The sequence below is a fragment of the Takifugu flavidus genome, chromosome 22 (assembly GCF_003711565.1).
Source record: "Takifugu flavidus isolate HTHZ2018 chromosome 22, ASM371156v2, whole genome shotgun sequence".
NCBI classification, from domain to species: Eukaryota; Metazoa; Chordata; class Actinopteri; order Tetraodontiformes; family Tetraodontidae; genus Takifugu; species Takifugu flavidus.
The window spans coordinates 4,100,027-4,125,077 of NC_079541.1; the positions used below are offsets into that span (position 1 = coordinate 4,100,027).

Genomic DNA, 25,051 nt, shown 5'->3' on the forward strand with positions numbered 1-25,051 from the left:
GGGGCACGGATTTACTTACTGCAATAATGTTAACAAAGTCATTTTCTCCAAGGGTGTCCAGGATGGTGTTGATGGTATGTTTGGCGATGGTCAGCCTGAGCCCCTTCATGCTGCCACTGACATCCACCACAATCACCAGGTCTTTCGGGGACGTGGCCGCCTGGATATACCTGGGGAGGACGGACGGATGGATGGACGGACAGACGGACAGGCAGGCAGGCAGGCAGGCAGGCAGGCAGACAGACAGACAGACAGACAGACAGACAGACAGACAGACAGGGCGAGCCAGGTTCAGGACTTATCCTTTTATTTGTTCCCTACCCTTCCTCTGCCTTAGCCTGACATTTCAATCTCATTAGCATCAATGGGATTTCCAGTACACCAGCTGCGATCGGCATCTTTCCGGATCCAAACTGTTCTCGGCCAACTCTAACGGCGGTTTAACTTTCGCCTCTCACCTTTGGTGGCCCTCACTGGCCCTCATTTAGGAGGCTCGCAGACCCCCCCAGACTAAAAATCCTTCAATTCTCTCAGTATTTCCAACTGTGCTGCAACAGAATCGCCCTCTTCTGTCTGGCTCAGTTGTTTGTTGTAGAGCCCTGTTTGTTTTATTTTAACTTGCACCCAATAATATTTATTATTAGACAATTATGTAATGTCCTGGTTAAGGCTTAAAGCGCTGGTATCCAAAAGCTGGGCAATAAAACGTTCATCACCCCAGAGCTTCTGCTAAAACTCCATTCCGAGGCTAAATATAACATGGGCCCGCCGCTGACTTGGAAGGCTGAAAAATGAAGCAGAGAGGCTTTTCCCTGTGACTGCCTTTGCTCCTCATTTGATGTGCTCAACTGGCCAAATAATCGCTGAAACGAACAGATTGCGGCCAACGTGCCAGACACGCGGAACGAAAGCACGGCCGCAGATGCGTCGGTGGCTCGATGCTGTTGAAAGATCACCGACGTCTCCACTCACCAGTTCCTGTTCCTGCAGTCGAAGGTGACGACGCCGTGCTCGTCCGGCGTCCACTGGATCCCTGGAACGGAGAGAGCGGAAGCAAGCGCTCATATTGGCTGAACAGACGGACACATGGACAGCTGGTGACAGCTTAGAGGAGAGCTAAACGAGGTGGCAGATGAGTAAAACACAGTGTCTGAAATCTGTTAATTACACCCTCTCACACACGTCTCCACACAGTCGTCACGCTTGGCCGACAGCACCATTTGGCCCGTGCAGCCAAAGGTTTAGCTGCAGCTCTGTGGGTGTTGCCGTGACACCGCAGGCACGGAAGCTGAGGTGATGCGATGGAGGGTTTCAGAAGCACACACCCGGATACAGCCTGAAAAAGCCCGTGGAGCTGCCGAAATACTGCCAGGTGAGCGTCGGGTCTTTCTGGAAGTTCTCAATGAAGACTTCATTCAGAGCCTCGGACATAAAGGCGCCGTTCAGGATATCCGGATCTACAGAAGGAGAGGTTTGTTAGCCGGATGTGTGTAGACGTGTCTACGAGGGTGGAGGCGCTTCTGCGGTACCTCTGTTGTACACATTCGTGGGGACCTGGATGTTACTCAGCAGGGTGTTGACTGGCAGATTGTTGAAGTGTTCGTTTTCCTCCAGAGGGAATTCTCCTCCCAGCGGCACTTGATTCCCGCCTTCATCCACCGTGTTGATCAGCAGAGAATTAAAGTAGTCGAACTAGGCGGGACGCAAACACGGAGGGACGATTGATGGTCTGTCGCGATGTTAGAATATCTACATACGTGCCAGGCATGAACGCGCACCTCCAGGGTGTCGTTGTAGTCATGGTACAGATCAGCATCCTCTGCGGCTTCTGCCAACCTCTGGGAAAACAGGAGGTGTAGAAAAGACCAAGAATACAGCCGTTAAAACGGGCCTGCTGGGATTCAGCCTGGGCTCTCATTACCTTCACTGATTTCATCTTGCGCCCCAGCATCTCCTCCATCTCCTCAGCAAACTTTTTGACCAGCTCCTCTCCCTTCAGCTCTTCAATCTTCACCATCCCCTCGACATCCTTGTATTTCTGTAAAAGGGGGGGGGGACAAAACAGGGTCATCAAAAAAAAAAATCCATTCATCAATAACGATGTCTTGTACATAAGGCAATAAAAGATGGGCTTTATCGTGGGTTTCACAATGATCTCCAGATGCTAGTTTTCAATTACATGTGGAAAAAAAACATTTTTAAGAGAGATAAGAGCAGCAAACAGCACAAAATGAGGGAGAGGGTCATTAACAAGCTCTTTACGGCTTAATAACCAGTGTTAAAGCTTTTTATTAATGTCAAGCAGTCAATGTGATAATCTGTTTACACAAGACAAGGTAATAAAATCATGAAATGCTGCTCAGATAACAAGAGAGGTATTGATAAAACGATCCAGGCACGGAAGCAGTTTAAATAAAAACATGAAATGGGCAACTCAAAGAAATAGACTCTATATTGTACAGTGTTCTTATTATTAATCCACTCTGACAGCAGATCCACTGGTACACTACCATGTAAAGTTCACTAGGTGCATGTGTGTGTGTGTGTGTGTGTGTGTGTGTGTGTGTGTGTGTGTGTGTGTGTGTTTGGGGCAGATGGCAAATGGGCCTGGTAGGGATTCCACAGGGTGACATGGAGAGAAAGATCTAACATTCTAATTACCACCAGGATACACTCATCCTCCTTAATCACACATGTACATGCCCTTCTGTACATGCCCACACACACGCATGCACAAATAGTTGGAAATTTCTAAAAACACATGCTGCAAAAAACAAAACGACTCCAAGTATATGCGTCTGACAACAGTGTGTGTATATGAGTGTGTTTAAATTAAGTGTGTCATGGCCCTGGTCTCTGGGCCATGTGCAGATGTTGTACAGGAGCCAGTTGTGCTCTGATTGGATGTCGGGGGGTTGGGGGGTGTGTCCTGACCCTGCTTGGCTGATGTGATGATGTCATCATCTGGCTGTCTTTACGTCTACGTATGAGTCTTTGTAAAAGTGTGTGTGTATTTTAATGCACAGAGTGTGAGCTCTCACCTTCTGCAGCAGCTTAGCACCAGAGTATCGTGCCGACATGGCAGCGATCTCTTTGCCAAAGGTCACAGCCCACTGCTGCACCCTGAGTACAAGAGAAGGGAAAAAAACCCAAAACATGTCATTTAAATCATCTATAACATGCCTGTACTGCTGATGATCAGGTTTGCAACCACTCATGTTAAGAGTTTACCCTGCATTCACCAAATAAGAGATTAGAACAGATTACTGTTAAGGTGACACTGAACGCGTGCACTCTGCAGGGTCACGGGGTTATTCTGAGCTCAATAACATGCAGTAATTCTACAAATCCTCCATGTGAATACAGGCAAGGTGAAGCAATAGAAGCCAGAGAGGAGGCAGGATGTGACAGATGGCCCAAACTATAGGGTGTTGGCCAGCTTGCTGCTAGCGAGCAGGCAGGGTTGTCAAGGATGGCGTCGGCCCTGAAACCCGGCGGATTATCGCTTGTGAACTTGTTGATACCTCTATTCTATGCATGCGTGTTGCCATTAGACTAATGAAATCGGTGTCCCCAGGGCATTGTTCAGTCTGGCTGAAGATTTGAGCTTCTTGGCCTGGAGTGTTCGGCCACGTCCTCCTAACTTCCAGCCAGGTGAGGCCCGGCTGTTAAATTTCACCCTAAACAGTAAAACACTTCAGACCTGTGTGGCCTGCGTTGGCCATGTTGAACTCTGTTCTCCATAGAGCTTTAATCTCGGGCACGCTGGTGATGGCGCTCGTCTACCATCAAACATTCAATGATTGCAGCATCCAGATGATGGAAATATTTAACGTCTCTCTGCTGCAAGTTCACACGTATCGACTGCACACTGTTGTGGCCTGGATGCACCAAAAGTCCTGTATTGACCTGTGATTTCCCCTCTGGAGGGCGAACATTTGCATGAGTGACAGATTTAGATTGATCATTTAACCCCACTGGCTGGTTTCCCAGGACGTATTTTTCAATAGGCAGTATTTTTTGAAAAACTCACATCGCCTTTCAACATAATCGATCAGCTACGCTGTTATAAGCAAGCTAGCAATAATATCTAGTTGTCCTTTAGTAACGGGTTTCCTCAACCAGTTGCAAAATAATGATAAAAACATAGAAAATAGGTTGATACACATCCAAGACATGCTTTTAAAACAGCTTTTTAAATGTTTTTACCCCCCACAGGTGCCCGTATGACCCCAGAAGTCAACAAAAAGAACACCACTTATTAATCTATCCTTATCAAATGTGGGCCCACATGAGGGACACTGATTACAGGTTTCCACAGGTGAATAACCTGATACAACTGGTGATGTAATGACTTGAACTTGTGCTAGTCTAAATGATAGATGCATGCGGTGTTCTGTAAGGATTTTCTGGGACAGGCTGGTTTCACTGGGATATGAAGTCAGATTTGGGGTTTTCTAGTCCGAGAGTGACTCACGTTTCTGGTGAGATCTTCATCTGGCCGTCGACCATCAGGCTCAACGAGCTGGAGAGGATAATCCACATCAGCATCATCAGCCTGCCTCTGCACAGCCCACTTCTGTCTGATTTAGCGACATGCCCCGTGTTTCCCCCGCACCAGCGCTTCATCCCCGTAGCTGCTGCAATCCGCACTCGTCCAACTGTTGCACACTGACTCCGATAGGAAAGAATAAAATGGGACAGTGGGAAGCAAAGATTAGACCCAGTCAGGTCACAGCGGCAGCAGCAACAAAGAATCAGGCTTGCCTGTAGTTCAGAGGAAGCTAACATTAGCTTCAGAGTAACTTGATATTTAACAAATTTACTGTTTTTTTTGTATCTTCATCTAAAAGAAATGAACCAACAGCCGCAGGTATTAGGAGTTTTATCTCTGACTACCATCATAAACCACATTGTAGCCTTGATTTTGATATTGTGAGAACTATTATGCTAATTTCCTTCTGTTCAATCCTAAAACAGAGCTGAAAATGGTGAAAATGAAGCACAATGTAACAGTTAAAAAAGAAAACAGACAAAAAGACAATTAGAACGCAAAGAAGCTTAAGGATTAAATATTTAAAATGAGTGGGGCCAAAGCAGCAGCAAAATTCACAGGCGCCTCATATCTTCTGTCTTCATTTTAGAAGTGTTCAGTCTCCGGGAAGTCATTCAACGACGGATCCAGAATGGGCTGCAATAATAATTTAGAGACTTCTAAATTAACAGTCAGTTAAAATTTAGGAAGCAAGCTCAGTGGAAACTCTTTCAGATTTAATAGTAAGCACCAGTGTGAGCCAGGAAGTGGGTTCCGGGAAGACTGAAAAATCATCAAATCGCTCGGAATAGAATGAAACGGACTACTCACAATGTCATGTGGCCAGAGCTTTTCAAGAGTTCCAGAAAGAAAGTTCAGATATGACAGACAGCAGATCAAACGTCGGATGACTTGATGTCAGCTTAGCTGGTTATCAAGGCGTGTGATTGGTCCTTGAACGCTCTTGTGCCCAGTGTCAAAGGTCAAGGAGGAACAGTGGAGTCTTGTCATCTTCTTCCACTTTCTAATCCTCCTCCTCCCTTTATTTGCTCCTCTCCTCCATCCCCTCCTTCCACCGGGGGCTGTAGGTAGTGATGATGGACTCTATCATCCGGGCTGAACTTCTCTCTTCAGGTGTGCTCAGTCCCGGAGCGGGACGCGAACCTCATGCTCTCCTCTGCAGAGCTCACACTCCGAGAGGGCCAGGGAGCAAACAGAGACGGGAACGCATGGATGAACGGATAGATGGACTTCCTATCTCTCTCTCCTCCTCCTCTCCAGCACCAGTTTGTTCCATAATCCAGGCAGGATTAAACCCCTCCTCCCTCCACCCACCCCATTCTCTCTCTCTGTCCATCCGTCCATCCTTTTTTCCCTCTCTCTCACATTAACCGTCTCTCTCTGACTCTCTTGCCCTCATCTTTTCGCGATCGCTCTCTGACCTACTGTCTTTCCTGCTTTTTCCCCCCCCTCCACTTAATCTTGCCCCCGCCCATGTTTCCCCATTGCCCTGATGTTGTTTTTGGCTCTTTTCTCATGTTAATGACCAGACATTATTGGAGGAGAACGTAGGAGAGTTAAAGAAGCCACAAAAAATGAGAACAATGTAAAAAAAAAAGGGAAGTTTGCGGGGGGGGGGTTCTGTGAGGGTGGATGCAGTTGAGAAAGCAAACACCCTGAGACACCTAGTGGACTCTCATTGTCTCACATGTATATACCCGTAAATATCAGCAACAAGCCCAAAATAGTTTCAACAATAGTTTTGTTTCTGTTTATTTTTTTTTATTTCCTTTGCGGATTTTAGAAAATTGCACGTTTGTCTCCCTGCATTTGCTTTAACAGCATAAATTGTATAATAATTTAATGTTTCCAACTATGGGTCAAATGCAATTAACATATTTACAGTGAGATTAAGGGAAAATTTAATTCAGAATATATAGAATCCATAAGGGATTCGACGGTGTATGGAAGACCCTGCCTATTTTTGAAATTCTTATTCTCAGATTTTAATTTCAAAATGGGTCACCTTGGAAAACATTTTCCTTTACAGATAAATGCAACATCTGCGCACGGCGGCGTGGAGATTAAATCTACTTTTGTTTGTGGATATTAAAGCAATTTATCTTGGACCAAAACGGCCTCTGAACGAGCCTCTGACCCCCAAATGGTCCGTCTGCTACTGGGACCATTAAGCAACATTAGCTCCAGATAGACGCCAGACGTGCACCGCCGTGCACAGCCGCACTCGCAGGCACTCCGACATGTTTTTGTGCTGTTAAAAAAGCAGGGAAACATAGCAAAATATTTGCCAGATCTCACACATAACTCAGCAGCGAGCACGCAAAGGCTCCTTAGCAAAATAAAAAAACACTCTGTGTGTGCGTGCACATGTGTCTCTGCACCAGCAGTGTGTAACAGCTGGCTCCTCCTCCCCCAACTGACCCAGATCACTAATGGTGAGGTCTGGATGAATTCCTCTCGAGCAGAGAAAAGGAAATTTTATTGCGCTTTAAGTCCAAAATGCCCCGTGTCACAGTTATTGGTGCTGGAAAAAAAGTGTGCAGCTTAAATACAACATCAGCAGTTTTATCTGTTCCAGCTCTCAACAAGTAAATCATCAGATTTAACTCAAGACGAACAAGCCGAGTTTGGTGACCACAAATTCACTTTTCATTTGTCACTGCAGAGAAAACGTCCAGCAGAACCTGTGCGTAAATGCACCCAAACGGGCCGGAAGACTCTCCGAATGAACGGCATCAGAAGCAAAGTGAGTCAACGATCGCTTCTCAGATCTATTTTCATGTTTTAGCTGATGTGACGTGAGTTTTCCTTTCACTTTTTAGTTCATCCTCCTACATCCAAAGCATGCAAACAAGTAAAAGAGCGCCTAAAGTCCTGGAAAGTCACTCACCTGCCTTTCAAATCGCCTCTGAAGCTGAAGTCATCAGCCAAAAGTCAGCACAAGGGATAATTTGCTGATGAAGTAATAGTTTTTGATGAAAACTTTGATTTGGGAGTGAACCATATGAAGCAGGACGCAGCAGCAACAGAACGGAGGTATTCTCGTATCCTGGTAGGCTACAAAGTAAAGACTGGGCTTTTCCTGGGCATGAACACACACACACACACACACACACACACACACACACATTGATTAATGTAAACCAGAGCTAATAGTCAGCCTTTACGTTTAGCTCCATCAGCTAAACCAACAGCCTGGAACCTCCTACTCTCACCAGGAAGGACTAACAGCTCCTTATTTTTGGGTTCACACAAAGCTGCTGACAGTGATGTTGCAGCTTTTCAGGAAGGAACGAGGACGGAGCCAAATTCCTCCTTAGGTGGGAAGCAGACTAATTAGCCTCTTATCCCATTTCCCTCCCCGTGTCTTGAGTTTCTGGCGGCCCTGATGGAACAATCGAGAACACGCAGGGACAACGACAAGATCGCAGCACAACCTTTGACACCAATGGGAGAGGGAGTCTCACACATTACATCCTCACTCCTGAAAGCGTGCTGATGGGTGGGAAAGTGAATGACAGGTCATTATCAGAGATCCCACATTCCTGCTCACCAGGGAGACTGGGGGGTGTTTTTATTTAAGGGCCTCTTTTCATTAAATGAATCGATAATATTACTCTCAGGGTTGTTCCAACATCCCTGATGCAAAGAATAGAAACTGGTGTCCACTACTGCGTAAGGGTTGTATTTGGAGATGTGGTCATTTGATTCCTGTCCCGACCAGAGAGATGACTGCAGGGGAGGATAAGTGATAGCCCGAACAGACAACACAGGCTGGATCCTTTGGAGAACTTTTAATATCCGATCAAAATATATTCCAGTTTTATAACAATGAAACATTTCTGATAGAAAGAAATAAGTCAGGTGTAAACAAATTTCCATTCCCAGTCAGAGATTTGCTGTCATTTGTTTTGGATGCGCGCTAAGGAAAAAAAAAGGGTCTGGTAATTCCGTGAAGGGGGGGGGTGGGGCTAAAAAGCAACCGTTAGAACTGGAACATTTGCTAATAAAGAGGAAAACCAGGTCTGATTCAGGAACGCACACATTGCTTGAGAGTATGTTGGCCATCCATGGCACATCCTGTCACTGACACCCTGCCAGCGACAGCCTTAAACTGGCTGTGTGAGGTAGTGCAGGTTAACAAGGTCCGGAACGTCCCCTGAAGCTTCAAGATACATGGATACCATGTTTCCTGGTGAGGAAATTACACGCAGGGCAGAAAAATCTACAACCTTCAAAGGCTGCAAAATGCTTGGCGCATTGGCTAAATAGCGACAGTTCGCTGCTCGACAGCTCAGAGAATGTGTTTATTGCAGGTACGAGAAAATCAAAATGACACAGTTCCACTTTAAAATATCTTTAAAATTGGATTTAGATAAAATATATGCAAAATTGTATTTCCAAGCAAACCAGTAAAATCTGAAAGAGACTATGGTAACAACCAATGTTTTCTCTAGAGTGAAAAGAGGAAGACTTTATTTATTTATTATTGCCCATGAAGATGGCTGGTGTTAAACTGTGTTTTAAGGTCACCTTTGAGGCTAACGCACGACCTGTGCATTTCCCTTAACTATGGCAAAGGCAGGCACAGGTCACAAGGTCGCATTTGTTCCAAAATACAGTCGTCCTACACTTAATAAGACATAGTTTTACTTTTTGCGGCCTTTAATGATATAAAGTCAGGATGGGAATGTGAGTTCTGAGGCGAAGTGGTGGCCTGTGTTTGTAGAGGTCAGGAAGAAGAGGTGAGGCATCCCTGGCGAGGTGTCAGCAGTGTGCGTGATGGGAAATCAGTACTTGCTGCTGGTGCTGTTAGCGAATCGGCTGATGTAGGCCTCGTAGATGGTGTCCAGGAACGAGCTGTCACTCTGAAAAACACGCGCGTCCGTTAAAACGTGTTGTTGGCTGTTCTAAATATACGCACCGTTTCCAGATATGTGGGTCTACCTTGATCAGACTGAGGAGCGTGGCTTGAAGCTGGCTTCTAGACAGAACTGGCACCTCTGGCTGCACTGGGAGTTTGGGGAAAAGCAGGGAACGCCCTGTGGCCGCTCCTGTTAACCCCGGGCAGGTCTTTGCTTGGGTAAACACGTTTGGAGAGAGAAGCGGGTTTGGGCCCGGGGTGGCTGGTATCGTCTGGGGAGAAATCACACATGGAGACTCTTTAGTTGCTCATTGGTCTCCACAAACAGGAACACTGGGAAATCAAAGAGGAATATCAACAGTGTTGGCAGAGCTTACTGGAATCTGTCTCTCTGGCTTTTCCCTGGGAGCTGTTGTGCTCCGGTCTGGGGTGGGCCGTTCAGCAAGACCCTGAGTTGGGCCCGCAAATCGGGGCGCGAGTCCTGGGCTTGGCCGGAGGGGGTCGCTGGGGGTTTCTCTTTGCTCGTGCTGGACGAGTCGCAGCTTCTGCAGGAGCTCATGAGGTGAAACAACGCCGGGAATCTGAGCGGGCCAACCTGACCACAAAAGAAGCATCAAAAGAGCCGCTTAAGCAGCGCCAACAGATATGTTGAGAGGCAGAAACTGTAGCTCAAAGGAGTTAGCAAAATAACTCGATAAATGACTTAAAAAGCAACCTACTGCCCTTGTATTACTGCTGCCTATATACTTTACCACTGGTTCACTTGTTTTTAAGCTCAACAACCTCCATTAAAGGAAGACAACTGTCTCTCCTGAAGAGCTTTCACCTTTATCCTCTAGAGTTAAAGCCAATCGGTTGTGCTGTGTCTCTGTTGGAGGTCTGGAAGGTTCGAAGCTCGACTGGTGACGTTGCTGCGCTTGAAAAAGAGAAGGCGGCACGGAATCCAGCGCGATGGGCTGGCAGGTGACGCCCGGCTGCAGGGAAGACGTGGAGCAGCTCAGCAGAGCAGCTGAGGGGAGGAGGGTAGAGGAGGGGAAGACGAGCGGGGTTTGGAAGAGGCTCTTTATGGGGTCAAGTTGCAGTTGCTGCTGGTGGTGCTGGTGCTGGTGATGGTGATGGTGAGGGGGGACAAGGGGGTGGGGGTGATGCTCCACGGGAGCCCCATTGTCACACAGCCTATTCTCCGGGGACTCGGACACAGTCTGAAGTACTCCTACGCCGCCACCGACGGCTCTCTGTCCCTGCATGAGCTTCTGGATGGCTGGGCAGTGCTGCTGTGGCTCGTCTTGATCTCGCTGATGCTGAGTGGCACCGGAACTTTGAACCAAGCCCGCAACCACGTTTCCACCGACTTCCCTAAGCGCCTGTGCTCCAGTTACGGCTGCTTGTCCTCGACCCGGAGACCGCGCGGTAGCTGCGTTTCCTACTTCTCTGTTGGGATTTAAAGCATCGTCGTAGGTCAGCGTACGGGCTGCAGGCGGCCGAACGAGTCCCGGTGACGACGCCTCCAGAGGGGTGGCCAGGGGAGAGACCGGGTCAGGTCTGGCTGACTGCTGATCTTTTTGGAAACCAAAAAGTGTGGCCAGGGAGAGGCCCCTGGGTTCAGCATAATCACTGTCCTGATCACAGAGCAAGAGGGGGGAAACATTTGCTGTGAAGTGAACGTTTGGGTCCAAAGTGCTTCATTGTTTTGCTGTTGCAGTGTTTTACCTGAGCGTTTGGTTTCACAGGGATCGGCTTGATCAGGTTGGGGTTCCTACAGAGGACATTGCTGCCACTGATCTCCTTCGGTTCTGGTGTGGGCTGGGCCTGGGACAGAGGGGAGCCAGACACGTATGAAACGGTGCTCAAAAGAGATTCTGACAATGTTCTTCAGAAAACCATAAATATGTTCAACACTTACCTTTTCATAATCCGTCCGTGCGTTGGTCAACATTTTAATGATGTCCACTGTCTTTGCCTCACCACCCCCCCCTTCGTGGGACAAACACTTGACCTGGGGCTGAGCAAGAGCCTGCTCCAGTTGGGTCAGCCTGCACACGAGCACACACAGATGAGGGGCAAAGTACAGAACAGCTATTAAAGACAATAATCTGAAGGATTACAAATTGCGTTTGAATGTTTTGTGGACTAAACGTCATTCTAAATGTAAGCTCTTACGTCTTCATTCTCTGGGCAATGCGCCGACAGTCCTCCTTATCATAGAACCAAATCCCATGGATAACAACTGGAGGGGTGGGAAAGAGGGGCCGGTATAAGGAGGTAGAGAGGGGGGGACAAAGAGAGCGGTGAACACCGAATGTCTTTTATAATGACCGACAAATGGGGAAAATCCAGTTAGCTGGTATCATAAAAAATGCCGGTTAAACTTTGTAAGGTCAGCAGACAGCAAAATGAGATTTAAGAGCTGCTGAACATTCAAAATCAAATAACGCCGAGACACATTTGTAAACCCCAGCTATTTACAGTGTAGGCTAGCCAGACAAATAACCCATCTATTAATAACACTGCCGGTTTTAAATAATAGTATGTCATTTACAAAAATAATAAAAATCTAAACCCATGGACGTGCCAATACAAGCCGGGACCCAGACGTGACTAAGAGGGAATTGTTGCTACTGATAGCCAGTTAGCACAGGGCTGAAGGGCACTGCGGTGACGCTGTTGCATGTTTATTTAATAGTCAGTTGGGGGAGAGAGAGAGAAAACTCCAAATCCCTTGTGAGTTTATTTCATGTTTCCACCAGAGTAAGCCTCAAATTAAAGTAATTTACAACTATCGCTAATGATTTTCTTCCCCTAAATTTCTAGGAACTTGACCCATATTATATTTATATTTATATTTCCCATTATACTAGACAAAAGAAGCAAAAATACACCCTGGAAAGGAATTTAAATGCATAAGGAATGTATCAAAACAACACAACTTCCACAAAATGAGAAGAAATTATGACAAAAACAAGATGTTCTCTAGAAAGATCCACCCACGCCAGCAGTGCTTACCTTCTATATGAAGCTCAAGAAAAGTTAGCAACCATTATGGAAAGCAGGCACATCAGAACCCAAATAAGGCCTATAGAAAACTAAGAATTGAGAAGAATTACAGGGAGTGAGACAAACATCAAGAGATGGAGATGTCCATCTAATATACATTCCCACACAGACATGAATAGAAATACAGACACTTCGCTAGGAGGTTGGACAAGCCCCCGGGGTCAGCGTGGACCAGGGGAAAAGACAGTTCCTTTGAGCCTGGGAAAAAAGCCCTGAGCCAAATAAGTAACTGCAGTGGGAGAGTCCTGCGGAGCTGCGGCCACTAACTGTGCTCAGGGAACGAGACGGTCCGCCAGAGAACGCGGCAAAGAGTGCCAGAACCCCGAGACAAAAGAGCAAGCGAGGTGAAGGAGCGGCAAGTGAGGTGTGTGTTAGAGTGACTAGCAACGAGCGGGTCGGGGGGAGAATAGAACACCACTTTTTCCAATTAACACAATTAGGCTGAAGTGATGAGAAAACACACTGAAAAGCAATAGAACTGGTGTGGTTCCATACGCAAACCTTATCTCACACCAGTGAAATATCAAAGCAACAGGAGAGGCCGGGAAACCGAGAGAGAGAGGGAGGGAGGGAGAGAGAGAGAGACTACTACCATGAAGGAAAAGTGGCTGTGGTCACAAGGTTAAGCTTTTAGGGTGAACACAACAATACAGCCAGTTGAGCCACCACTACAGCGGGGGAACATCTGTACTCAAAAAGCAGAAGAGGAGGTTTCCATCAATGAATCCGGACGAAGAGCATCACTAAGATCACTTATGGACCAAAGCAGCACAGCAACACCAGCTGCAAAGTTGGGGTTTTTTCGGTACAACGGCATGACTTCACTTCGTGAGTAATGGAGACTTCAGTCCAATACTGACTCTGTTTGGATGTGTTCAAACTCAGTGAAAAGCCACGTGTGAATCCGTCTGGGCAGCAACGGTTTCAGTGGATGGACCTCTGCTCGTTTTGTTAATAACCTGGGAACACACCAATTTGGACCTGGATGTTGATTTGAATAATATGACATTTTGCCTTACAAGGACTATAGACTTATTTCAATTTTAACTGTCAAATAAATGAGACAGGAACGAGCTGATGAGTAGAATCCGTGCCGTTATAGTCAGGGCTATTTTTAGAATTGCAGCAGTTCAGAGGTAGGTGTTTTTCCAGTAACGTACAACCATGATTGGAATTATTGTTTCCAAAAAAGTACCATCACTTCCTTTGTTTGTAAGAATGGAATTCATGACACTGCAGGAGGAGTAAATATTAAGATTTGGAGCAACTGAAAGGCTCAAATGAGAGGACATTTCTTCTGATGTTACATCTCCACGCCTTCCTCCTGGTGCATTCACTGCATGCATGTTCCTCTGACACTTTTGGCTCAAACTCAGCTCCTAATCTGCTCCAACCGACGGATTTTTACAAAAGTGTCTGCTAGAATATTGGCGTATTTTTGCTTCGGACGAGGAAAGATCCCCAAAGATCCGATCTAAGGTACAGACTGGGGAGCGCTGAGGGAGCACCGGAGTCATGCTGAGAGGCCTGTTTCTGAGGAAACCTAAACATGAGAGACTGGAGGAGGAACCTGAGGTCCGATTTAAAGGCTCACTCGTATCAGAGAGGGACCTTGGATACACGTATGTCCGACCTGGAGGTAAGGCTGTCCAGACACCTGATACACTGCGGGTCTTTCATTACGATGTCAGTCTCCGTGCATTTTCTTCACAAACGTGTTTAGGTAACTCCACCTGACACATAATCGGAGAATAACTTAAGTGTTTATGTGAATGGTTTTTTTTTAAATCAATAAGGGGGAAATAAAATCCAGGGTATGTTGTTCATAGTATAAAATGTTTTGATGGTCTGTTTCACCATTCATTGGAAGAATCAGGCCTCGCTCAGACTTCCCTTCCCTGCATCTTGCTCTGTTCTGCGGTATATCTCCACTGCTTATTTTTAGCCTAGGATGCCACTTTGTGCCAACTGCCATTCCAGGAAGTTAACAGCAGCACTGAGAGCTACATGTTTGTCTAAAGATAAGATTCCACGACTCTTACGCACAGAGGTCACGACCCAGCGGGGGCTGGCAGCACTACCAGCAGTCTGATGTCTGTACACATCAAATGTGAAGAAGGGGGGGCAGGGAAAGCTGAGAAGCATTCCAGTTTATACAAAGTGTTTTCTGGAAAAGATCCTTTCAGACCACACATGTGGTCATCTGTTAAACCAAGGCACTCCGTAACTTTCATGTTGTACTTGGGCAGGTTGACATTTTGGTATCTTTCGATCACCCCCCCCCCCCCCCCACACACACACACACATACACACACTTACAATAACACCAAATCTAAAAAAGATCTGGTTAAGATCTAGTAACAGGGTGACTGGATAAGAATTCCCTTTGTAGATGTGAGGTTTTGTTGCTATAAACCTATATATCTTCATATAAACTGATAAAACCTGCTATTTTAAGCTCATATCCTAATCTCATAGTTACCAACGTTACCCCTTACTTATACAATACTATCAAACATTATTATTCTTTCCAAAGGCTTTCCAGCAGAATGTTCAGTAGGAAGTCCAGTAAGATCAGAAGTTATCAATAATGAGCACTGAGCGTGTTTAAACATTGCATAAAGAATTGAAAGACTCCAAGAGAGCTACGGTCACGATCAAAGAAGACGGCATCTTAACAGCCATTCCACCAAGTCTCTGTACTTGATGGAGGGTGTTTCAAACCATGAGAAGAAAGTGGGGAGAGATCTGAGCGTGTCAGCGATTCCTGAGTGAGTGCCTGTTTATATTATCAGTAACTGTGGGGCCGAATCTAATCTCAGTCGGCTGTGTATGTAGCGCTGTCAGACTTTTCTCCTACAGGCACGCTCTTCGACGGGCCTGTGAGGTCCCAAAGGCCGACAGGCTGGTAGTCAACTCTGCTCCTTATTCGGAAATGAACTGCGTTCTTCACCATTCCAGCTATTCAAGTGTGACCAAACCTCCTTCCAGTGATGAGACACAGCTACCAGGTGTTCCTTGGCATGTTTAAGGCAATTCAGTTTAACATGACAACATATGACAAGCATATAAAACTGCCCAAGGCGTCTGTGGCAGAGAATCAAAGTGTCCTTACAGCGTGCATTGCGGTACAGCAGAAAAGGGTGCTGGAGCTGGAAGTCCAGGTCTTTGGTGATTGGCTCTGTCAGGTTCTTCATGCTGAGTCTGTTCATAATGGTGAAACCATGTCTGGGAGATGCCAATCTGAAGGCAGAGAAGGCAAATCATACAAAAAAGGTTTAAAAAAAATCTCTTGGTAATAGAAAAAAGGCCATTTCCAGAGTTCCATTTACCTGGTGTACACGAAGAGTGCACCTTCAACTTCAGTCTTCTCCTAAAAGGACATATAAATAAAAGTGACCCAAATGGAAATGTAACTCTTTATGCCGTTGTGTAAAAAGGGAAAGGATGCCGAAAATTAACTACAGTTATTTGATATTCAGATTCTAAACCAATGCACTCTCGTGAAAGTAGTTTTGACTTGCTGTCCTCATCACACATCAACATGATAGGGAAGCTAAGCTAAAGTAGCACAACCGTACTGATTAAGAAGACAGCCTTACCCACTCATTAGCCCTGTTGTTAAATGTATACAGAGCGACTTGACTGGCCACATCAACAATGTTTTTGATGTAAGGATCTTGTCGCTGTAGGGCAGCCAGACTTATGTCGAGTCCTTTGGCGGACATACTCCTGCTGCTTTACTTCGCTACGAAGTTATCCCACTACCAAGATTTAACAGCAAACCAATCATATGAAGATAAAATAAATCCGTTTAAATAAAATGCAAAGCCAGAAGTAATATAAAACATTGGATTAAACGATATTCCGCACGGGAACTGGAATTGCAACTAAAGACGTGTGCATCAAAATGAATTTTAACTGCTATAAATGAAATCACCAACGGCCATGTTTAGCCAAAGAGATTGTAAACAACCAGACATGAGTAGTTGCACGTCAGAACTCAGGATCCAGAATTGTTAATCGATTTAGAAAAATCAACCCATGCCTGTCAATCTATGGGCTGCATAATTATATAAAATCGCCATAAACCTTATCACCAGGCCACAACATAGGCAATATTTTAAGGAACTTAGTTATTTTTTATGTCTTTGTCTAGCTCTGCACTTTACATATGGGTCATTGTATGATGGCGTTTGATTTGAGTCTAGGTTGCACTTCCTATTAAAGACAGAAGAGGGCAATATAGCGACGTTTGAAAAGACTCATCGCTTAAATTTGCTGCACGATGTTGATTTCTATTTCTGTGGAGTCTATTATGTTGCTGCAGCAAATGAGGAATAGACTTTGGAAGGGACCTTGCAAAATATGAAAAAAGATTACTAGATAACTGCGGTTGAGGAGGTAAAGAAATACTTCGATTGCCTTAATAGTCAACCTTCCCTCCACATTTAGTATAAATACGACTTCCCAGTTGAAAAGCATTTTTGCCTCCAACAATGTCAAAGGCAGAACATCAACACAAGTGTAGGGCTTTCAGGATGGCTTGTTCCTGGAATCAGCATCCACAGGGCAGTAATACTTTTGAATGTAAGCAGTATGACCTGCACAAACTGTAATTTACTTCCTAAACCTTACGTTCCACTGCAGAATTGGCAGATACTCAACCAGCCAGGCTTTAACCAGTCCCATACATTCACTTTAGTGTATTTCTAGAATCTAGCCATGCGTGCCTTAAAAAAAACACACATTTATTACTTACATGCCATAGATTTGCAAACATAGCTTCTTGTATAAAGGTGTGTGATCATCCCTATAGTCACATTCTAATCCAACCGTTAGCATCTTTCTCTTTTTCTTATTGAAAATAAAATCCTCAAATATCATAAAACAGGTCACAGTGTACGTGCAACCCATCTGGGGCTTCCAATATGGTTCATCATTGCTCCAGATGGGCACATTATTACAAATTCCCCATTTTGGACACTTAAGTGTGTTTTGGTTTATTCTGACTTTTATCCTCAAAGGGAAACTTATTATATTTAATTTGTCTTGCTGTGTTGTTTTTGGTTGCGCATTTGTTTGCCTTTGCATTGGGGAGGAGTAGGAAAATGTATCCTGGGGTATTTTTTTTAGCCTCTCCTGCACATTTCTTTTCAGTGTTATTGTTTTGATTCTGAAACGTTCTGTATTTTTCTATTGTGCTCCTCGAGCTATTATGAGCACTGTCCTATATGTATATATTTACCTTAGCTGATTAGAAATACCTCATGCATATCTTTATTTGTATTCTGCTACAAAGAGAGATGAGACGCATGACTTAAAAACCCTTGAGCCATAACTCGAAATTCCACTAACAGCGCCTCAAAATAAAGTTTCTTCATCAAAATAGTGTGGCAGCCTTGATCCAAGCAACATATTAGACATGGTCTCGTGTGAAACACAAGCTAAAATGGAACCTGCAGAGAATTCACCTTGATCTGAACTTTGAGTTAATCCATTTGTATAGAACCTGAACAGAAAACTCGGCCACTTTTAGCGTGAATATAATTTTTAATACACCCATAACGGTCCAACTGCAGATAAATACAGTAAATCCCTCCATAAAGAGGGGATTCCCCTTTGACCAACCAGCAGACTGCTGGTTTCCCACATGGGATCCATTTGAATGGGTTTGTCTGTGCAGAGATTCCCAGAGACCAGAGTCACACACACGTCACACACTTACAAAGGGGTCGGGGACAGCAAATATAGAACAGTCCCAAATATAGGAGATGCTTCGTTTGCGGGGTGGATTACACGGAACAGTTGTGTATGCAAGTCTATGCATTTGCACATCCCCAGGGCAGGCTCGTCTGTTCCCATGACCTGCCCCCCATCCCTCCTTTCTCATATGCAGCCCCTTCCTCTGCCGCTCCTCCCATTCCCTGCCCAGTGTAATCACACACGGGCAGATCAGAAACAAAAGGTTTGCACGAGATGGCTCTTATAGGTCCATCTCCCTGACGATCACCGCAAGGCAGTAATTTGCTGAAAGAAAACAGATTTAATCAAGTACAACACTTGAGGATAATTTCAGTGATTTGCTGGGGAATTTGCTTTTTCTGGTGCTTGATTCGTCGGCTTGTTCCAAAGAGACTCACCACTTTTATTTCACATGTCCAACAGGAAACTAGTGTTTACGTTGAGCTGTGGTTTTAGTTTAGCACGTTCCTCTGCTCCTCACAGGATTTTTGTTCATGAAATTTGGATTTTCAACAATCCCCCTCGGCAAGTCGTTTGGTTCTAAAAAGGACCAACTGTCAGTTGTCATCAATGGACTCATTTTTCAGCTGTCTCGCTGTCTTTACTATGTCTGCAGTGACACATGTAGAAAAAACCCAACTTTAATCTATTACAAGATTGTGGGTGGTGAACAAATGAATACAGGCTGGGTTGAGTCATCAGATTCACCTCCTGATTATAGCCTGCAGTAAGACTGACATGAGGTCTGCATATTATGAAGTTCATATTCGGTGTCAAATCCAATCATATGGGACGGCCGGTGCCATAATTAGAACCTGACAATGCTTCCCCCTAGTTACAGTCCATCCCGAGACCGATTGTTCTGTATTGCGAGACACCGTCACTTTATTTTACGCCTTTGTTTTCTAAAAATGGGACAGAATTTGACATTTGTGTATCTATTAAAAGACAGGGACTGCTTGGAAGAATGAAGCTGTTTTCTCTTTCTCATCAAGCTGGGAAAACTTAAAAGAAAACAGTCCCATTTAAGAACAGAGCGGTTTGCTCCACTCCTCTTTATTTAAGAGCTGATGTTGACTCTGATGCTTTTGTCCCAAGTGAGCTTTATTTAATTGTTGCATTAGGTAAGAAAACTGCGTCATGCGCAGAAAAGGATTTTTTTTTTAATGTGCTAGGGGTCAAGACAAACGTGGTCTGCACCGCAGAGAACAACAGTGGATCTGTCCTTAGGGGAAAACAGCATTATTCAATTATCAAAAGCACTCTGCTAGGTTGTACATTTGGCCTTGCATTGTGTCTCTGAGGTCAGGTTGGTGGTTACGTAGTGTCAGAGAGCTATCAGGTCCGATAAAGCTATAAAAATCAGGAAGAAGTCAGAATTTTGAGGCAGGAAACACAACACGTGGGCTCTGAAATAAGCCTAGGCTGCAGGCTTTGGACCACAAGTTTTGACAACTTCTTTTTTTTTTTTTTCTTCCTCTAAGCTAAAACGTGCAGAGGCAGAAATAGAGCAGGTTCCGGATCATTTGACAACATGGCTTTATACTTTACTGGTGTTTCTGAGACGAATGGATGCAGCCAATCCTTTTTTCTTCCCACCCACACACGTGGTGCCATCAACATCATCTTGTCTTCGTCGTGGCCATCATCATCGTCATTCTCATCATCTGGTTACCAGTTCAGCCCTGTTGCCTGTGCGATCTACCTCCCTCTTCTGCGCGCGCACACGCACACACAGGCACACACGCGCACGCACATCTGGAAACAGTCAAAGTGTCTACATGTACCGGGAGGGAGGGGGCTACCTCTCCCCCTCTCTCGCCTTCTCTCGGTATCACTGCAGAGCTGAGCTGCAGGGGCAGCAGAGGCAGAGAGAAGACAGAGCTCCAACTCCCGATCAGTGAGACACAGGCAGACAGACCGGCTGACTGAGAGACAGGCACCCAGACTGACACAGACGGCATCACCGGATCGTAATGGACTGGATCAGGACAGAGCAACCAGGCTCTTGATGAGACAGGACAGCCTGGCTTCTGTTTTTTGAGGGGGGACTCTGATTTAGATACGTGGAATAGCCGACAACCCACTGGGAGATTTAACCCCCTGCTACCCGTGATGGAATATTTGCACTCTTTCCATTTCCCAAAATTTCTCCTCTCCTCTTGCTCCCCCTTCTCCCCCTCCACCTCCTCGTCTTCATCCCCTCACATTTTGACACGCTGCTGAAGATGCGCACGAATGCGTCTTTTGCGCACTTCCATCGCGACCGCCACTGACAGCGCCCGAGCTTGGAGAGCTTTTGATATATTTATATTTTAAGAAGCGACGGGAGAGATTGGAGAAGGAGAGAGAAAGAGAGGGAGAGAGAGACGGAGCGACTGAGGTGTGAATTGAATTGAACGCGGTGCTGGTCTCATGTTTCTCGCCTAGGGCCCGGATGTACCGAGAGATGCACCGGTGCGTTTTCCCAACCGGTTCCGCCGAAAGCTTTCTCTTTTTTCTCGCCTTCACCTCCATCATGGGGATTAGGTAATATTCACTCCACCGGAAGAAACCCTCCCCGTAATTAAGAGTAACGGAATACCCAAAAACTGTCCGCGTCAGACAGTTCTTCATTTTGCCCCCCTCCTTTATTATTATTTTTTTATTTGTGGGACCTTTCCCCCCTCTTCTTTTCCCTCCTTCTCTCCAGCTTGTTCCATTCAGCCGCAGGGATAACGCCGGACTATATTTATGGTAAATGAAAGCAAAAACATGTACATCCCGGAGGACACCCTTGAGAACCATCAAGGTACGTGGTGGCTTTTTCCTACTGATATCTGGAAAACATCGTTCAACTCTGCATGAGAGGGGGACGGAGCTGGTGGGAGGGATGGAGCGAGGGAGGGAGGGGGGAGATGATCTGGAAATGGGGATGGGATGGGGGAAAGAGGAGGTGGGAGAGAGAGAGAGAGAGGAGGGGTGAGGTAGGGGAGGCGGAGGGGGTGTTAGCGCTCCTCAATTTCAACAGTTTGACAGATGCAGCACCCTTTCCTCCACTTTCCCTCCGAGTGCAGCGTGATTTGTTGAATCCCTCTAGTGAACTTGTGCCGTAATCACGCAACACGGCTGCAGGTACAAGCGCGGAATAATATGGCCGAGGCCCCTTTTCTCACTCGATGTTGCCCACACTTCTTTGACAGGGCTGCCCGTCATAAACTGTGGCACAACGCACAGACGGTGGTCATTTTCAGATGACAGACACTTGTAGGCGGGGGCCCCTTAAAGCCCCTTTTCCCGAAAGATTTCGACAGCAAACATGTCCGTGCACATTATTTGTCCAACAAACGCTTTGGCAAATAAACTAAATTGCGCGCACTGGTTTGCGTTCTGTTGGTTTTATATCACAGATCAACACCGACACGGGGGGATTGAGACACGCGCACTCGATCGCCATCGATATTCCTTTCGTCTATAATCAATAGTCGCATTTGTCACGGTTTAATCTCGGCATCTCGCAGGGCTCCTTAACAGAGGAACCGCGCAGAAATGACAGGTGGCTGCAGGAGGGCCTGCGGGACTCAGAAATTGGTCGATTTTGTGCAGTTTGGCGGACAGCAACAATCGGATCCGTGGCCAAGTTCAACACGACGACTTGTGAACGACATGACAACTTGTAGCAAAAGCAGCAACCCCCCCCCCCCCCCGGGCGAAACCCCGAACCGATTTTGCAGGGAGCAAATGGTGTGTTTGCATTGCGCAGTATTACGCGTCGCTTCTTTCCTTCCACCCACGTTGCAGAGAGAGAAGCCCAGCAATGCTTGATGGTTTGTGACCAGCCAGAGCCTGGTAATTCGGGCGGGGGGGGGGGGGGGGGGGGGGGGGGGTTATTTATCCGATCACAGTTATCATCTCCCTGAGCATCATCATCATTGTCGTCGTCGTCCACTTCTATCACAACCACATACCTCTCTGCCTTGGCGACAGGTTCCATAGCAACAGGGTATGAGACGAGGGTGGCTGTGAGAGTGTGCTTGTGTGTGCGCGCGCGTGTGTGTGTTGCAGAAGAACACTGACAGTTTGTACCCAAGATCAACTAATCATGGTTGCACAGTATCGCAAGTTGGCACCACATCTATCACCATTTGACTGTCTGAAAATGTTTGTCCCTGTATCTTAATTTACCTTGATCGTGGTGTCATCTTTGTCTAGTGAATACAATAAATGCAATATTTTAAACGTATTTCCTAAAGGAGAGGACATCAAAACCAACACAAACCATCCTTTTGCTGAGGGGTGTGTCAAGCCAAAGGAATTAAAAGGTCACTGGATCTCCTTTATCTATCTCATCCAGTGATTAAAGACATGGCTGGAATAGTGAAGTCAAGCAGCACAGAACAGAACGGCAATGTTTTCTTCAGCAGTGTATTTTAAATAACACTTACCTCAGCTAAGTTTGCATCCTGCGAACCTGAGGCAGACATCCGCGTGGGTGGTGCTTTCAGAACCACGGACAGCTCATTCATCATGGTTATATTGACACTTGCATGACAGCTGTTGCAGAGTTGCAAAGAGAGACATCAGTGCCACCGACTCTCCACATGCTGCCTTACTTTAGTAATTCATATGCTGCCCATGTATTTTGCAAGACATCTCTCTTTCATACAAGCATTCTCACTCTCTTGCACGTGTTAAATAGACTTATGCACCTTTTGCTTATTTAGCGAGGACACACGATGAGTCGCCGGCCAAATTCTGTAGGAAAGAAGGAAACGTTTTGATAAGACCAGTTATTTTCCCATCTTTACCGTTGCTCTGTGATGCTAACGGAGTTGATATTATGCATGACTGAACTGGGAGCTCATGTTCAATCAATTATAGCTCATTTAAATAATCTAACAAATGAACAGTGCCTTTCAGACACACAAATTGACAAAAACAAATCACAGATATGTGTTCATGAGATGTGCCCCCCCACCCCCCCCACCCCACACACACACACACACACACACACACACACTACAGCAGCAGTGTAATCAGTGCCTTGATTTTCCCACTAGGCATTATAGCAGAGGCCCAATACTCCCCGTAATGATATTAATTGGTTTACAATGGTTGCACTGGAGGGCTGGCCACCTGCCAAATCACTTTGCTCTAATGACCGGATATATTCGCGGATTCCACTGGCGCCACCTCAAAATGTACGTCACATTTCTGCATATGTCTCTTCAGCACTCGGGAGGAGCAGCTACGCTCAAAGCTCTTCAAGAGCACACCGGGAGACCCCGTTTGCGAGATTATGCAGGCGATACATAAATTATGGCGTTTGGGCTTGTGTTTCTTGGGAAGTTTTAAACCTTGAATCTTAAGACTGGTTCCTGTGGAGGAGAGGATGTGTCTTTCAGGAAGTGTCAGAGCCAAGTTTATCAAGTTTATACCAATGGACCGTGTCATGGCTCCCACTTAAGATGCTACTTAAGAGCGGCTGTACTTTACACCACCTGAGAGACACATAGGACAAGTGGACTGGAGGTAATATAAGAGAGCAGAATGAGACGTTGTTTAAAGGAGGCAGGTGAGAACGATGGGAGAGGTGCCGATAGCGAGGAGGAGTGGAGAGCAGCGATCAATGGAAGTGCAGGGACAGAGAGGCGCAAATGGAGACAGAAAATACTGACCTGTATGAGAGGAGTGCAAGAACACAGTGGCGGAATGAACAGAGGGATTGCTGGCAAGAAGGAGAGAGGGAGAGAGAGAGAGAAGGAGGGGAAGAAGAAAGGGGAGGATTATCTGTGACTCCTTCTTGCTTAAGCCTCTGGCTGTGTATTGAAAATCTATCCAGAGGCTGTCCTCGGCTCTTAATACTATCAGGCCTCAGTCTTCATTCTGCTGGGACAATATACCAACACACGCACACGCGTGCATGTGTGTGTGTGTGTGTGTGGAGGTTGGGGGGGGGGGGGCAGTGAAAGAGAGGCAGAATGTTGTAGCGATTGACCACCTGCCCCAACGTATTGTCCTTGCTTGGCTGCCTCCGTCTTTGAGTGTGTCTCCAATAAGTTCACTTTGGACATGTGCTTATGATGCATGTCTCTGTACACACACCCACAGACACACACAGACACACACAGACACACACATGCCCCAGCTCATGCCCCCCCTCTGTCTAGGCCTGAAGTCCTCTGATGATGAACCAAACATTTGTATGATGTGGATCCGTTTTCAAACTCTTAAATTCAATTTTTTTTGCTATTGATTATCTTTAATTACTGCTGTGATCTCTCAGCAACACAACATAATTTCCATCACGAAGTCGGAAAACATAATTATCCATTATCACACCCAAACTCAACCTTCTCCAAAGATGAATGTCATTTTAATCAGGTTTAGTGCTTTAACGTCTTGCATAATGCTGCGGCCTTCTTGCCGTAATTGTTTCATTAATGTCATTATTTCAAAACACACTACAACCTACAGAGGATTCGATTGCCGTGATTGTAAGAGTATAAAATTATGTAACACCATCCGTCCACGTTGTTAGTATGTGCACGGCAGTTTATATAATCCACATATTAATATTTATCAGGCCTTCTTGAACCCAAATCTAATGCATAAAAATGCTCATTAGTTTTTGCAGATATCAGGTTTGGTGGCGCTCCGTTCTCTGCATTACAGCCATGTCACCGTCTGAGCGTGCACGTGTGTGATAGAAGCTTGCAAACAGATGAAAGTAGCGAGCGCTGTATTATTCATGCCCGGCCATGCATTCTTCCCTTCTGTCACTATCTCGAGTGTCCTTCTTTTGCTTTCGGTCTCCCGCAAATTGTCTATTCTCCCTCCCTCCTTCTATCACA

The 25,051-nt window shown here is 45.8% G+C and overlaps 3 protein-coding genes across 38 annotated transcripts in view; 1 reads left to right on the forward strand and 2 right to left on the reverse strand.

Annotated features, from left to right (window-relative positions):
• cacna2d4a (calcium channel, voltage-dependent, alpha 2/delta subunit 4a) overlaps positions 1-7,681 on the reverse strand; it is a 51,123-nt gene extending 43,442 nt beyond the window's left edge. For 2 of the 7 annotated variants that reach the window (XR_008948339.1, XR_008948340.1), the window contains exons 1-9: positions 5,366-5,915; positions 4,478-4,671; positions 3,042-3,123; positions 1,922-2,038; positions 1,779-1,838; positions 1,530-1,692; positions 1,326-1,457; positions 973-1,033; positions 20-170 (exon numbers count right to left, since the gene is read on the reverse strand). Coding sequence is in view for 5 of the 7 variants with exons in the window: in XM_057022982.1 (XP_056878962.1) it covers positions 20-170; positions 973-1,033; positions 1,326-1,457; positions 1,530-1,692; positions 1,779-1,838; positions 1,922-2,038; positions 3,042-3,123; positions 4,478-4,629 (918 nt within the window). In the remaining 2 variants the exon portion in view is untranslated. Of the gene's footprint in view, positions 1-19; positions 171-972; positions 1,034-1,325; positions 1,458-1,529; positions 1,693-1,778; positions 1,839-1,921; positions 2,039-3,041; positions 3,124-4,477; positions 4,672-5,365; positions 5,916-7,445 lie in introns of those variants that run through there. The other 5 variants (XM_057022984.1, XM_057022983.1, XM_057022982.1 and 2 more) reach the window with 4 other exon arrangements.
• A 653-nt stretch (positions 7,682-8,334) lies between these two features.
• dcp1b (decapping mRNA 1B) lies at positions 8,335-16,443 on the reverse strand. Of its 2 annotated transcripts, XM_057022989.1 has the most exons (10): positions 16,076-16,443; positions 15,806-15,846; positions 15,589-15,716; positions 11,580-11,646; positions 11,323-11,452; positions 11,130-11,228; positions 10,246-11,038; positions 9,797-10,014; positions 9,503-9,691; positions 8,335-9,423 (listed from the first exon to the last, which is right to left on the reverse strand). In XM_057022989.1, exons 1-10 carry the CDS (start codon positions 16,199-16,201, stop codon positions 9,346-9,348), a joined length of 1,869 nt encoding a protein of 622 aa, XP_056878969.1. In that variant the 5' UTR covers positions 16,202-16,443; the 3' UTR covers positions 8,335-9,345. The 2 variants fall into 2 exon arrangements, with proteins under 2 accessions (XP_056878969.1, XP_056878970.1); XM_057022990.1 differs by lacking the exons at positions 15,589-15,716; positions 15,806-15,846; positions 16,076-16,443 and adding an exon at positions 12,423-14,751.
• Positions 13,971-25,051, forward strand: part of cacna1c (calcium channel, voltage-dependent, L type, alpha 1C subunit) — a 119,027-nt gene continuing 107,946 nt past the window's right edge. For 21 of the 29 annotated variants that reach the window (XM_057022952.1, XM_057022956.1, XM_057022954.1 and 18 more), the window contains exon 1: positions 13,972-14,112. In XM_057022952.1, coding sequence (XP_056878932.1) covers positions 13,989-14,112 — 124 coding nt within the window. In that variant the 5' untranslated portion in view covers positions 13,972-13,988. Of the gene's footprint in view, positions 14,113-19,936; positions 21,010-25,051 lie in introns of those variants that run through there. The other 8 variants (XM_057022976.1, XM_057022980.1, XM_057022978.1 and 5 more) reach the window with 5 other exon arrangements.